We start from the raw sequence: 12608 nt of genomic DNA on the forward strand, positions 1-12608 counted from the left end.
TAGCGGACAGTCTGTAAATGATTAGCAAATTATAGTGAAGAAAAGGTTAATCTGTTCTCACCACGACAGGATTTTCTCGTGCAGCTGAACTGTCATGTTTCATGTTGAGACAAGTTCTGGAGAGAAAAAGACATTGTTATTTTTATTTGTTTAGGGGATTTCTGGATCTGGTCAGACAATTTTTAGATGTACAGTAAAAAAAGGAAAAATCACAAAGTATTTTCCGTAAATTCTCCTTCCTGTTTTTGTGCTTTGTTTTATCACACTTGTGTGGTTATCATACTTGTTATATGTTTATTTATTTTTTTAAACTCCCTCCATGCTGAACCTGTGGAGTCAAGCCTACTTACCTACTCCTCATCCCTCAGTTCTCTTCACATCCCATTTGAGTTCCCTGATGTAAACTTCTGGTATGGACAGCGGTCCCATGTGCTGCTCCACAGGTGACCTGCCCCCCAAAACAGCACATCACTGGGTCATGTCCCGGTTTGGGGGACGCTTCACCGTTGTGATCAATCATTAATTGCAGTGGTGCACGTGACCCCATCTGTAGCAGAAGTTGACATGTGGGGACCAGAGCATGGTGAAGCGAGTGGTGGACCAAAGGAGCCTGAGCTGAGTAGCGAGGAGAACCTAAGTTTGCTTGACTCCATCGATCTTTCTAGGATGGGGGAGAATTTATACACTTATAAAATGTGAGACAACCCCTTTAAAGGGAACCTGTCACCACTAACTGTTCCTTGAAATAAATCCAGCTGACATTGGAGACGTGTGGTTGTCAGCTAAATCCAACCACATTTGTCCCATGTTGATTGGTTGTCCCAGTCCAGAGATAAATGCAAAGAGGGTATTACTGTTGCACCAGTTTCTGTGCTGGCTGTGTTCCCCCCTCATTCCAAGCGACAGGGCCAGGAAGTGTAGAGGTAATTGCGCCTGACCTTGAGATCTCACAATGCGCCTCTTTGATTGCCACTCCACAGTACTGAAGCTCCCTGGGTGGATGGATGCATGCGCAGTTCAGGTTCCATCCACAGCGGCGATCTGAGAGGTGTCAGGGACAGACTGTCACGGCCATGGTCATGGTCGTGACTCCTGAACCGCTTGCTGTTGCCTGCGGTTTGGTTGCTTGTTCAATCACAGGTGAGGGCCGCTAGTTTGTTGCCTCACTTGTGGTTGCTGCTGGCAACATTAGGTATGTGGCAGTAGAGCAGCTGGAGCTGGTTGCTAGGCTGCTCGCTGTCATAGTAGGCGGTTGTCTCTGGCAACTTGTGTGATAGGTGTGCACTTTCCATGTTTGGTGTGCATGGGGTTGTTTGTGTGTTCACTTCCCCTTTAAGTTGCTGTCCTCCCTTGTCTGGTGTAGGAAGGGTTAAATCCCTTCTGTGTGTGTGAGCACTGGGTGTGTATGGGTGTGGCTACATGGGCTATAAAGCCTCAGTTAAGATCAGTAGTCTGAGGGGTACTCTAGCCTTGTTTGTAAGCTGGAAGCACCCTCCTGGTCCCTTATACCATCTGCCAGTGAGGGCCACCCTTGTGGTCATAAATGTTATATGTGATGTTTAGTTGATGTGTTCCTTTCTATGTTTATTACAGCTATAGATGTCCCGGTTTCCTTTGTGTTTTGTGTGTTCTGTCTCCTTAGTGTTTATGTGGACAGCAATACCTGGTGCATGGGTTCCAGTCAGCAAGGCTGTGGCAGGTTAGTCTGGAACTTGTGTTGTTCACCTGCCATATCTATATGTCTGTATATGTCTCCCCTTCCTTGCAGCTTGGCCAGGGAGACTCCCGTTCCTCCGTATCCAGGAGGAACAGGTCATCTTACCCTGCTCCTAGTAAGGGCCACCCTGAGGGCTAGTAGGGACTTAAAGGTTACGGAGTATGAGCCCTCCCACCATCAGGGACGGCTCATATAGCTAGGAGTCAGGGTCAGTTTGAGGACGTTATAGGAGGTTACCTGCTCCCTGATCCTATGCTCCTGGCCAAGTGGCGATTAACATCTTCCGGCATCGCACGGCTGAGGGTTTTCCCCATCCTCAGCCGTGACACAGACACCATTACCTCTACATTGCCTGGCGCTGTCGTTCAGAGCGGGGGAGGAGGGCGATGGTGAAGCAGACACTGAGACTGGGTGTAACAAGGTGCAATGGCAACGCCCTCATTGCACTAAGGGGCTAATTTGCATAATATAAAATAGTTTTTTCTTCTCTGGATTGGGACCATCAGTTTGAACATGGGCATAGTCGTTCGTACGGAATATTAAAATAAATATGAAAATATAAAAAAATAAAGACGTATTTCCCATAACACAAAAATATGGTAAATGGCTTCAACTGAACAGCACAGACACTGAGCTGACGCTCCAAAAATTTACAGAACATCCCATTAAAACTATATTGGGATATTTTTTTTTAAACTCTTTCTTGTTACTCACTTATTATCATTTTTTGTATAAAATGATACACTATTAAACATAAAAGTTAATCCAAAAAGATATTTGCAATACATTTTAGAATTGATGAGAAATACCTGAGATTTGATCGCTTCGAAAATAAAATGAGCCCAAGAAGCAGCACGAGGACTGTTATTATGCAAAGGATTAGGATTAAGTTATTTCCTCCTGCACCTAAAAAAAAAAAAGCAAAAAGTGAAATACTAAGTGCATTTCCTACAAGAAAAATGGTAGTGTTTGATTTTAATTCTTTCTTGGTTTATTCTGTTACAAACTATGGATGAGAAGAGCTTTACTGACAGCTTCCCCATGGCAACCCTTCCTGCCTGTACGCTCTGCCAGTTTAGGAATATCATCCGGAGACTGATGTGGGCGCTGCGCAAGTACAAAATTTTTTTTACAATACAAGAGATCATTTGTACAGATTTTGCAGTTAACCCATCTACAACCAATCCAGTTTGGGGCTTCAGGGCAATTTCAAAATTTTTGCGCTGCAATTTTTTTTTTCATCTCAGCATTCTGGAATTTATACATTTCTCTTAGTTTGCACTGATACAGCTGAATGATGGCATTTGAGTAATAGTTGTACTTTCCCGGTAGCATTTTGGGCTACCAATGTTAATATTTTTAAAATGAATTTGAAATGTTTTACTAAGTAAATATATAATTAAATATTACATATATTTGGGGATTTTTTTCTTTACTTTTCATATAAAAAAAAAAAATCCTTCAATCTTGCAGTTACTAGATTACCATTACCCATTCTGTAGAGATCACTTCTTAGCAGTCATCTCATTATCATCATAGGCATCATTACAATGGAAGATAACAACTATATGTAGATAACACAGGATCGCATCCTTAACAATTAGTGTTGAGCGTCTGTACCGAACTTTGCGAGTTCAGGTACCCGGACCCGAACTTTGCCGGAACATTTTGGGTTCGAGTTCGGTGTTCAAGCATCCAATAAAGCTTTTGAAAGGCTGCAGGGCAGCCAATCAACAAGCTTTTAAGCTGTGGGCAAAAGCCATCACAGCCACACCTAGTAATGGCATGGCTGTGATTGGCTGGTGCATCATGTGACCCAGCCTCTATACAAGCTGGATCACATGTAGCACCGCCCATCAGCTCTGAGTAGTGCAGGGACAGGAAGCAGGCAGCTGAAGCGAGGGAGAGTTTTAGGAATCTGGCTATTTGGTTTGTGGGTGACCTATAATGATTTTTTGTGGGTGCAATACACCAGCTCACACCCAAGTATAAAAAATTTGATGAAGCAGCTGTTGAGTGAAGTGCTCGCTACACCCCTTAAAAATTCCTTGGGTGGTGTAGTTTACAAAATGTGGTCACTATTTCGGGGTTTTCACTGTGGGGTACCTCAGGGTCTCTTCAAATGCAACATGGTACCCAAAGACCATTGCAGCAAAATCTGCCCTCCAAAAACCATATGGCACTCCTTGCCTTCTATGCCCTGTTGTGTGCCCATACAGCTGTATATGACCACATATGGGGTGTTTCTGCAAACTGCAGAATCAAGGAAATAAATATTGAGGTTTGTTTTGTTGTTATTTCCCAAAATGTCCCTTTTTTTTTGCATATTTTCCATTTTAATCATTTTTTTCCTGGAACACATCTAGGGTAGATGTGTTCCAGGAAAAAAATGATTAAAATGGAAAATATGCAAAAGAAAAGTGACATTTTGAAATATCACCTCTATTTTGCTTTAATTCCTGTGGAATGCCTAAAGGGTTAACAACATTTCTAAAACCAGTTTTGAATAGTTTTAAGGGGTGTCATTTCAAATATGGGGTCGTTTATGGGTTGGTTCTATTATGTAAGCCCCACAAAGTAACTTCAGAACTGAACTGGTCCTTAACCCATTAGGGACTTAGGGCGTACCAGTACGTCCTAACTTTAAATCATGATTGCTGCGCGGCAGGGGTTAATCGCAATAGGATGTCCGCTGAAATCATTCAGCGGGCATCCTGTCACAACGCCGGGGGGGGATCCCGTAACCCCCCCGTGTCGGCGATGGTTTGCGGATTTTACCTTATCCGGCAGGCGGCGGTGCCATCGGGTCCCCATGCGGCTGTAGGGGGGACCCGATGGCATGGAAGGCAGCGCGATGCCCTCCTTAGGCATCTGCGCTGCCTTCCGGTGACGAGCCTGTGAGATCCAGCCCCCTGGATCTCACAGGCCGGAAGCTGTACGAGTAATACACACAGTATTACTCATACAGCCAATGCATTCCAATACAGAAGTATTGGAATGCATTGTAAAAGGGATTAGACCCCCAAAAGTCGAAGTCCTAAAGTGGGACAAAAAAATAAAGTAAAATAAAAGTTGAAAAAATAAAGTTTTCCCCCCAAAAAATTAAAAGTTTCAAGTAAAAATAAGCAAAAACGTCATTTTCCCCAAATAAAGTAAAAAAATTTGGGAAAAAAAATTGGGAAAAAACCACCTCCCGGACGTTTATAGTCTATGGGCGGACGGGAGGTGGTTAAAAAGGCGTTTGCCACCAAAATAGTACCAATCTAACCGTCACCTCATCCTGCAAAAAATGAGCCCCTACCTGAGACAATCGCCTAAAAAATATAAAAAACTATGGCTCAGAATATGGAGACACTAAAACATCATTTTTTTGTTTCAAAAATGATATTATTGTGTAAAACTTACATAAATAAAAAAAAGTATACATATTAGGTATCGCGTCCGTAACGACCGGCTCTATAAACATATCACATGACCTAACCCCTCAGATGAACACCGTATAAAATAAAAAATAAAAACTGTGCTAAATAAACAATTTTTTTGTCACCTTAGATCACAAAAAGTACAACAGCAAGCGATTAACCACTTGCCATCTGGGCCATTTGCCCCCTTCCTGACCAGGCCTAATTTAGCAAAACTGACATGTCTCACTTTATGTGGTAATAACTTTGGAACGCCTTTACTTATCCAAGTCATTCAGAGATTGTTTTCTCGTGACACATTGTACTTCATGATAGTCATAAATTTGAGTCAATATATTTCACCTTTATTTATGAAAAAATCCCAACTTTACCAAGAATTTAGAAAAATTCGCAATTTCATTGATACCTCATAAAATATTTATTACTTAACATTCCCTATATGTCTACTTTATGTTGGCATCATTTTGGAAATGTCATTTTATTTTTTTAGGACGTTAGAAGGCTTAGAAGTTTAGAAGCAATTCTTCAAATTTTTAAGAAAATTGCCAAAACCCACTTTTTAAGGACCAGTTTAGGTCTGAAGTCACTTTGTGGGGCCTACATAGTGGATACCCCCATAAATGACCCAATTGTAGAAACTAAACCCCTCAAGTTACTTAAAACCGATTTTTACAAACTTTGTTAACCCTTTAGGCGTTCCACAAGAATTAAAGGAAAATGGAGATCAAATTTTAAAATTTCACTTTTTGGGCAGATTTTCCATTTTAATCCAATTTTTTTCTTTAACACATGGATGGTTAACAGCCAAACAAAACTCAATATTTATTACCCAGATTCTGTGGTTTACAGAAACACCCCACATGTGGTCATAAACTGCTGTATGGGCACACGGTAGGGCGCAGAAGAAAAGGAACTCCACATGATTTTTAAATGCCATGTCCCATTTGAAGCCCCCCTGATGCACCCTTACAGTAGAAACTCCCAAGAAGTGATCCCATTTTGGAAACTAGGGGATAAGGTGCCAGTTTTATTAGTACTATCTTTGGGTACATATGATTTTTTGATCATTCATTAAAACACTTTATGCGGCAAGGTGACCAAAATTTTTTGTTGTTTAAGCACAGTTTTTATTTATTTATTTTTACAGTGTTAACCTGAGGTGTTTGGTCAAGTGACATTTTCATAGAGCAGATTGTTACGGATGTGGCGATACCTAATATGTATACTTTTTCTTATTTATTAAAGTTTTACACAATAGCATTTTTGAAACCAAAAAATTATGTTTTAATGTGTCCATGTTCTGAGAGCTATAGTTTTTTTTTATTTTTTGAGAGATTTTCTTATGTAGGGGCTCATTTTTTGCGGGATGAGGTGACGGTTTTATTGGTACCATTTTATGGGACGTACGCCATTTTGATAACTTGGTGTTGCACTTTATGTGATGTAAGGTGACAAAAATAGCTTGTTTTGACACCGTTTTTTTTACGGTGTTCACCTGAGGGGTTAGGTCATGTGATATTTTTATAGAGCTGGTTTTTATGGACGCGGCAATACCTAATATGTATTCTTTTTTATTTATTTCACTTTAACACAATAATAGCATTTTTTAAACCAAAAAAATGTTTTAGTGTCTCCATGTTCTAAGAGCTATAGTTTTTTATTTTTTGATAGATTTTCTTATGTAGGGGCTCATTTTTTGAGGGATAAGGTGACGGTTTTCTTGGTACCATTTGTAAGGTGACAAAAATAGCTTTTTTTGACAGTTATTTTTTTTTTAATGGTGTTTATTGGACTGGGTCGATTATGTGATATATTTATAGAACCGACCAAATATGTCTATTTTATTTTTTCTATTTTAAAAAAAATAAAATATTCCTTGGAGATTTTTTTTTTTACATGTGAAACCTTTATTTTATTTTATTTTTTTAACACTTTATTTTTTTATTTTACACTTTTCGTCCCCCATAAGGTCATACAACCGACATTTACTGACATAGTAGCCCCAGTTACAGGAGAAATGCACCCCCTAGAGAGGCTGTACAGCACAATACAGCGCTGTACAGCCTCATTGCAGGGCTGATCGAGGTCTGTGAAAGACCTCACACAGCTCCTGCACTCTCCGGTCCCGGCGGTCACATGACCGCCGGGCTGGAACAGGAAGCGCATAGTGCTTCCTGCTCTGCATACACAGCGCTCGGTGAGCACTGTGTATGCAGCGATCCAGAAGGCAGGGACACCTGGGCACTGTCCCTGCCTTCTCTCTGGGTTGCCCTGCTGTCGCTGTCAGCGGGCAACCCGATTAGCAGCTGCACAATTAGCGTGCAGCTGCAGTTTCTGAACGGATGTTCTGGAACGTCCGTTCAGAAATAGAGAACCACCTCCCGGACGTTTATAGTCTATGGGCGGACTGGAGGTGGTTAAAAAGGCGTTTGCCCACCAAAATAGTACCAATCTAACCGTCACCTCATCCTGCAAAAAATGAGCCCCTACCTGAGACAATCGCCTAAAAAATATAAAAAACTATGGCTCAGAATATGGAGACACTAAAACATCATTTTTTTGTTTCAAAAATGATATTATTGTGTAAAACTTACATAAATAAAAAAAAGTATACATATTAGCTATCGCTGCGTCCGTATCGACCGGCTCTATAAAAATATCAAATGATCTAACCCCTCAGATAAACACCGTAAAAAATAAAAAATAAAAACTGTGCTAAATAAACCATTTTTTGTCACCTTACATCACAAAAAGTGTAATAGCAAGCGATCAAAAAGTCTTATGCACCCCAAAATGGTGTCAATAAAACCGTCATCTCATCTCGCAAAAAATGAGACCCTACCTAGGATAATCGGCCAAAAACTGAAAAACTATGGCTCTCAGAATATGGAGACACTAAAACATGTTTTTTTTTGCTTCAAAAATGAAATCATTGTGTAAAACTTACATAAATAAAAAAAAATTATACAAATTAAGTATCGCAGTGTCCATAATAACTTGCTCTATAAAAATATCACATGACCTAGCCCCTCAGGTGAATACCGTAAAAATAAAAATAAAAACTGTGTAAAAAAGCCATTTTTTTGTCACCTTACATCACAAAAAGTGTAATAGCAAGCGATCAAAAAATTATATGCACCCCAAAATAGTGCCAATAAAACCGTCATATCATCCCGCAAAAATCATACCCTACCCAAGGTAATCGCCCAAAAACTGAAAACATTATGGCTCTCAGACTATGTAAACACTAAAACATGATTTTTTTTTGTTTCAAAAATGAAATCATTGTGTAAAACTTACATAAATAAAAAAAAGTATACATATTAGGTATCGCCGCATCCATGACAACCTGATCTATAAAAATATCACATGATCTAACCTGTCAGGTGAATGTTGTAAATAACAAAAAAAAAAAAACGGTGCCAAAACAGCTATTTCTTGTTACCTTGCCTCACAAAAAGTGTAATATAGAGCAACCAAAAATCATATGTACCCTAAACTAGTACCAACAAAACTGCCACCCTATCCCGTAGTTGAAAAATTTTGGGGGGAGTTTCTACTCTAGGGGTGCATCAGGGGGGCTTCAAATGGGACATGGTGTCAAAAAAAAACGTCCAGCAAAACCAGCCTTCCAAAAACCGTATGGCATTCCTTTCCTTCTGCGCGTACAGCAGTTTCCGACCACATATGGGGTGTTCTGTAAACTACAGAATCAGGGCCATAAATATTGAGTTTGGTCTGGCTGTTAACCCTTGCTTTGTAACTGGAAAAAAATTATTAAAATGGAAAATCTGACAAAAAAGTGAAATTTTGAAATTGTATCTCTATTTTTCATTAATTCTTGTGGAACACCTAAAGGGTTAACAACATTTGTAAAATCAGTTTTGAATACCTTCAGCAGTGTAGTTTCTAGAATGGGGTCATTTTTGGGTGGTTTCTATTATGTAAGCCTCGCAAAGTGACTTCAGACCTGAACTGGTCCCTAAAAATTGGGTTTTTGAAAATTTCAGAAAAATTTCAAGATTTTCTTTTAAACTTGTAACATCCCCCAAAAAATAAAATATCATTCCCAAAATGATCCAAACATGAAGTAGACATATGGGGAATGTGAAGTAATAACTATTTTGGGAGGTATTACTATGTATTATAGAATTAGAGAAATTGAAACTTGGAAATTTTGGAAACTTGAATTTTTTTACTTCATTTTACCAGTGTCATGAAGTACAATATGTGACGAAAAAATTATCTCAGAATGGCCTGGATAAGTCCAAGCGTTTTAAAGTTATCATCACTTACAGTGACACTGGTCAGATTTGCAAAAAATGTCCAAGTACTTAAGGTGAAATAGGGCTGAGTCCTTAAGGGGTTAAAAAAAAACTTGACTTTGGAAATTTTCGTAAAAATTATTCTAAACCTTCTAGCGTCCTAAAAAAAATTAAATTACATTACTAAAACGATGCCAACATAAAGTAGACATACAGGGGATGTTAATGAATGAATATTTTATGTGGAATCACTATCTGTCTTAAAAGCAGAGAGATTCTAATTTAGAAGACAGTGAATTTTTTCAAATTTTCATTAACTTTTGGATTTTTTTTATAAATAAAGGTAAAATATATTGACTCAAATTTACCATTAACGAGAAGTACAATGTGTCACAAGAAAACAATTTCTTAATGACTTGGATAAGTAAAAGCGTTCCAAAGTCATTACCACATAAAGTGACACATGTCAGATTATCAAAATTAGGCCTGGTCAGGAAGGGGGTAAATCGCCCGGTCTGGAAGTGGTTAATATAGTTATTCTGAGGTTAGGGTTAGGGTTAGTTAGTTAGTTTGGCTGGTGACATATATGCATTTTTGGTGTGAGATACACGTGCACTTTATACATGACAGGGAAATTATTATAATTAATCCGTCTGTTAGTTCGGTGGATGACATATCCCCAATTTTGGTGTCATGTACACCGGCACTGCATCCGTGACAGGGAAATTAATATAGTTAATCTGTCTGTTAGTTCAGTGGTGACCTCAAAGTGGTGGCCCTGGTCGTGGTGCTGCTGGTGTTGGTGGAGCTCCTGTTGCAGGGAGAGGACGTAGTCTATCTGTGCTAGCTACACACCAAAATTAAACACCTTCCTCAGGTGCACGTAGGTGACAGAACGTTCAGCGTTATTTTGTAGGTCCAAATAACGGTGTATGAATGGTGAGGCCAGAACAAGTACAGGCGATAGTAGATTGGATGGCTGACAGTGCCTCCAGTTCCTTCACATTGTCTCCCACCTGGTCCCCTCCTGAAAGCTCAGAGTTGGCACCTGCAGCCCATGGGCATCTGTCTTTCGCCTCACCCCCTTGCAAATCAGCCAAGCAGTCTGAGCCCCAAGTCATGCAGCAGTCTCTTATGCTTTTTTATGACTCTGCTGGCGGGGTTTTCGTGGGCCATCCACCTAGCCCTGCCCCAGAAGTGGAAGAGATTGAGTGCACTGATGCCCAACCACCTATGTTTCCGGATGTGGACATGGGAGGACAACCGTGACGAAACACAGGTGCCAACTGCTGCGGCTTTCTGCCATGTGCAGACTGGCACGGAGGGCAGGGGTGAAGAGTGGGTGGAAGATGATGTGGAGGATGATGAGGTCCTTGACCCCACATGGAATCAAGGTCATGCGAGTGATGTGTGCAGTTCGGAGGAAGAGGTGTTGGTTACACAGCGCCAGCTGCACAGCAAAAGAGGAAGCAGGGTGTAAAAGCAGAGTGGCCATCCCCTAGCCAGTATGCCTGCTACTGCCCACCTCACCCAGGGACCGGGCACACCAAAGCCAGCTCCAAGGAGTTCCCTGGCGTGGCAGTTCTTCAGACAATGTGCTGACGACAAGACGCGAGTGGTTTGCATGCTGTGCAATCAGAGCCTGAAGCGAGGCATAAATGTTCTCAACCTGAGCACAACCTGCATGACCAGGCATTTAAGTGCAAAGCAGGAGCTGCAGTGGAGTAGACACCTCAAAAACTAAGAAAGGTGTCTGGCTCCTCCTGCTTTCTCCTCTGCTGCAGTCTCAGCCTCTCCCGCCCCCTCTAGAGTGACAGTGGCACCTGCCACCCCGAAACAGAGGATGTGGCAGCAACACCACCACCTCCACCACCGTCACCCAGCATGTCCACTCTGTCCCATGGAAGCGTTCAGCTGTCCATCCCCAAAACGCTGGAGAGAAAGAGGAAGTACACCCCTACCCACCAGCGATCCCTGGCCCTGAATGCCAGCATTTCAAAATTTCTGGCCTTTGAAATACTGTCATTCCATCTGGTCGAGACAGATACTTTTAAAACTTTATGGCGGTGGCTGTCCCACAGAACGTGGTTCCCAGCAGCCACTACTTTTCCAGGTGAGCCATCCCTGCCCTGCGTAACCAAGTGGCGGACAAAATCAGGTGTGCACTGTGCAACGCCATCTGTGGCAAGGTCCATATAACTACCAATACGTGGACCAGTAAGCATGGTCAGGGACGTTATATCTCCCTAACTGCACACTGGGTAAATGCAGTGGCGGCTGGGCCTGAGGCGGATAGCAGTTTGGCGCATGTCCTACCGCCCCCGAGGATTGCAGGACATTTCTCGTTGCCTCCTGTTGCCTCCTCCTCCTACTTCGCTTCCTCCTCTACCGCCTCCTCATCCAGTCAGCATAACACCTTCACCACCAACTTCAGCACAGCCAGGGGGAAACGACAGCAGGCTGTTTTGAAACTCAACTGTTTGGGGGGAAACCCCCACACCGCACAGGAGGTGTGGACGGGCATTGGAACAACAGACCAATGAGTAGTTGGTGCTGCTGAGCCTCAAGCCTGGCCTGGTGGTGTGCGATAACGGGTGAAATCTCGTAGTAACTCTGGGGCTAGCCGGCTTGTCGCACATCCCTTGCCTGGCGCATGTGCTGAATCTGGTAGTGCAGATGTTCCTGAAAAATTACCCCGATATGTCATAGCTGCTGCAGAACTGTTCTGTGCATGCTTTTGGCATTCTCGCCCTGCTGATGCTCGCCTGTCTGCGTTGCAGCATAACTTTGGCCTTCCCGCTCACTGCCTCATATGCAGCATACCCACAAGGTGGAACTCCACCTTGCACATGCTGGAGAGACTCTGTGAGCAACAGCAGGCCATAGTGGAGTTTCATCTGCAGCACGCACGGGTGAACAGCACCACTTTACCACCAATGAGTGGGCCTCTATGCAGGACGTGTGTGTCGTGTTGTTCTGTTTCGAGTACTCCACCAACATGGCCAGTGCCGATGACGCCGTCCTCAGCCTTACTATCCCACTTCTATGTCTCCTTGAAAAAACACTTCGGGCGATGATGGAAGAGGATGTGGGACAGGAGGAAGAGGGATCATTTCCACGGTTATCAGGCCAGTCATTCACAAGTGGCTCAGAGGATGGGTTCCTCTGAGCCACTTGTGACTCAGAGGCTCAGAGGATGGGTTC

The 12608-nt window shown here is 42.1% G+C and overlaps 1 protein-coding gene across 1 annotated transcript in view; it reads right to left on the bottom strand.

The window, feature by feature from the left end:
* The window catches only part of LOC122932948 (cell surface glycoprotein CD200 receptor 1-B-like), a 59539-nt gene that overhangs the window by 6932 nt on the left and 39999 nt on the right, over nt 1–12608 (bottom strand). Inside the window, exons 4-5 of the mRNA XM_044287640.1 lie at nt 2527–2623; nt 62–116 (exon numbers count right to left, since the gene is read on the bottom strand). Of these exons, the coding sequence (XP_044143575.1) occupies nt 62–116; nt 2527–2623 (152 nt within the window). The remainder of the gene's footprint in view (nt 1–61; nt 117–2526; nt 2624–12608) is intronic.

The sequence above is a fragment of the Bufo gargarizans genome, chromosome 3, assembly GCF_014858855.1.
Source record: "Bufo gargarizans isolate SCDJY-AF-19 chromosome 3, ASM1485885v1, whole genome shotgun sequence".
NCBI lineage: Eukaryota > Metazoa > Chordata > Amphibia > Anura > Bufonidae > Bufo > Bufo gargarizans.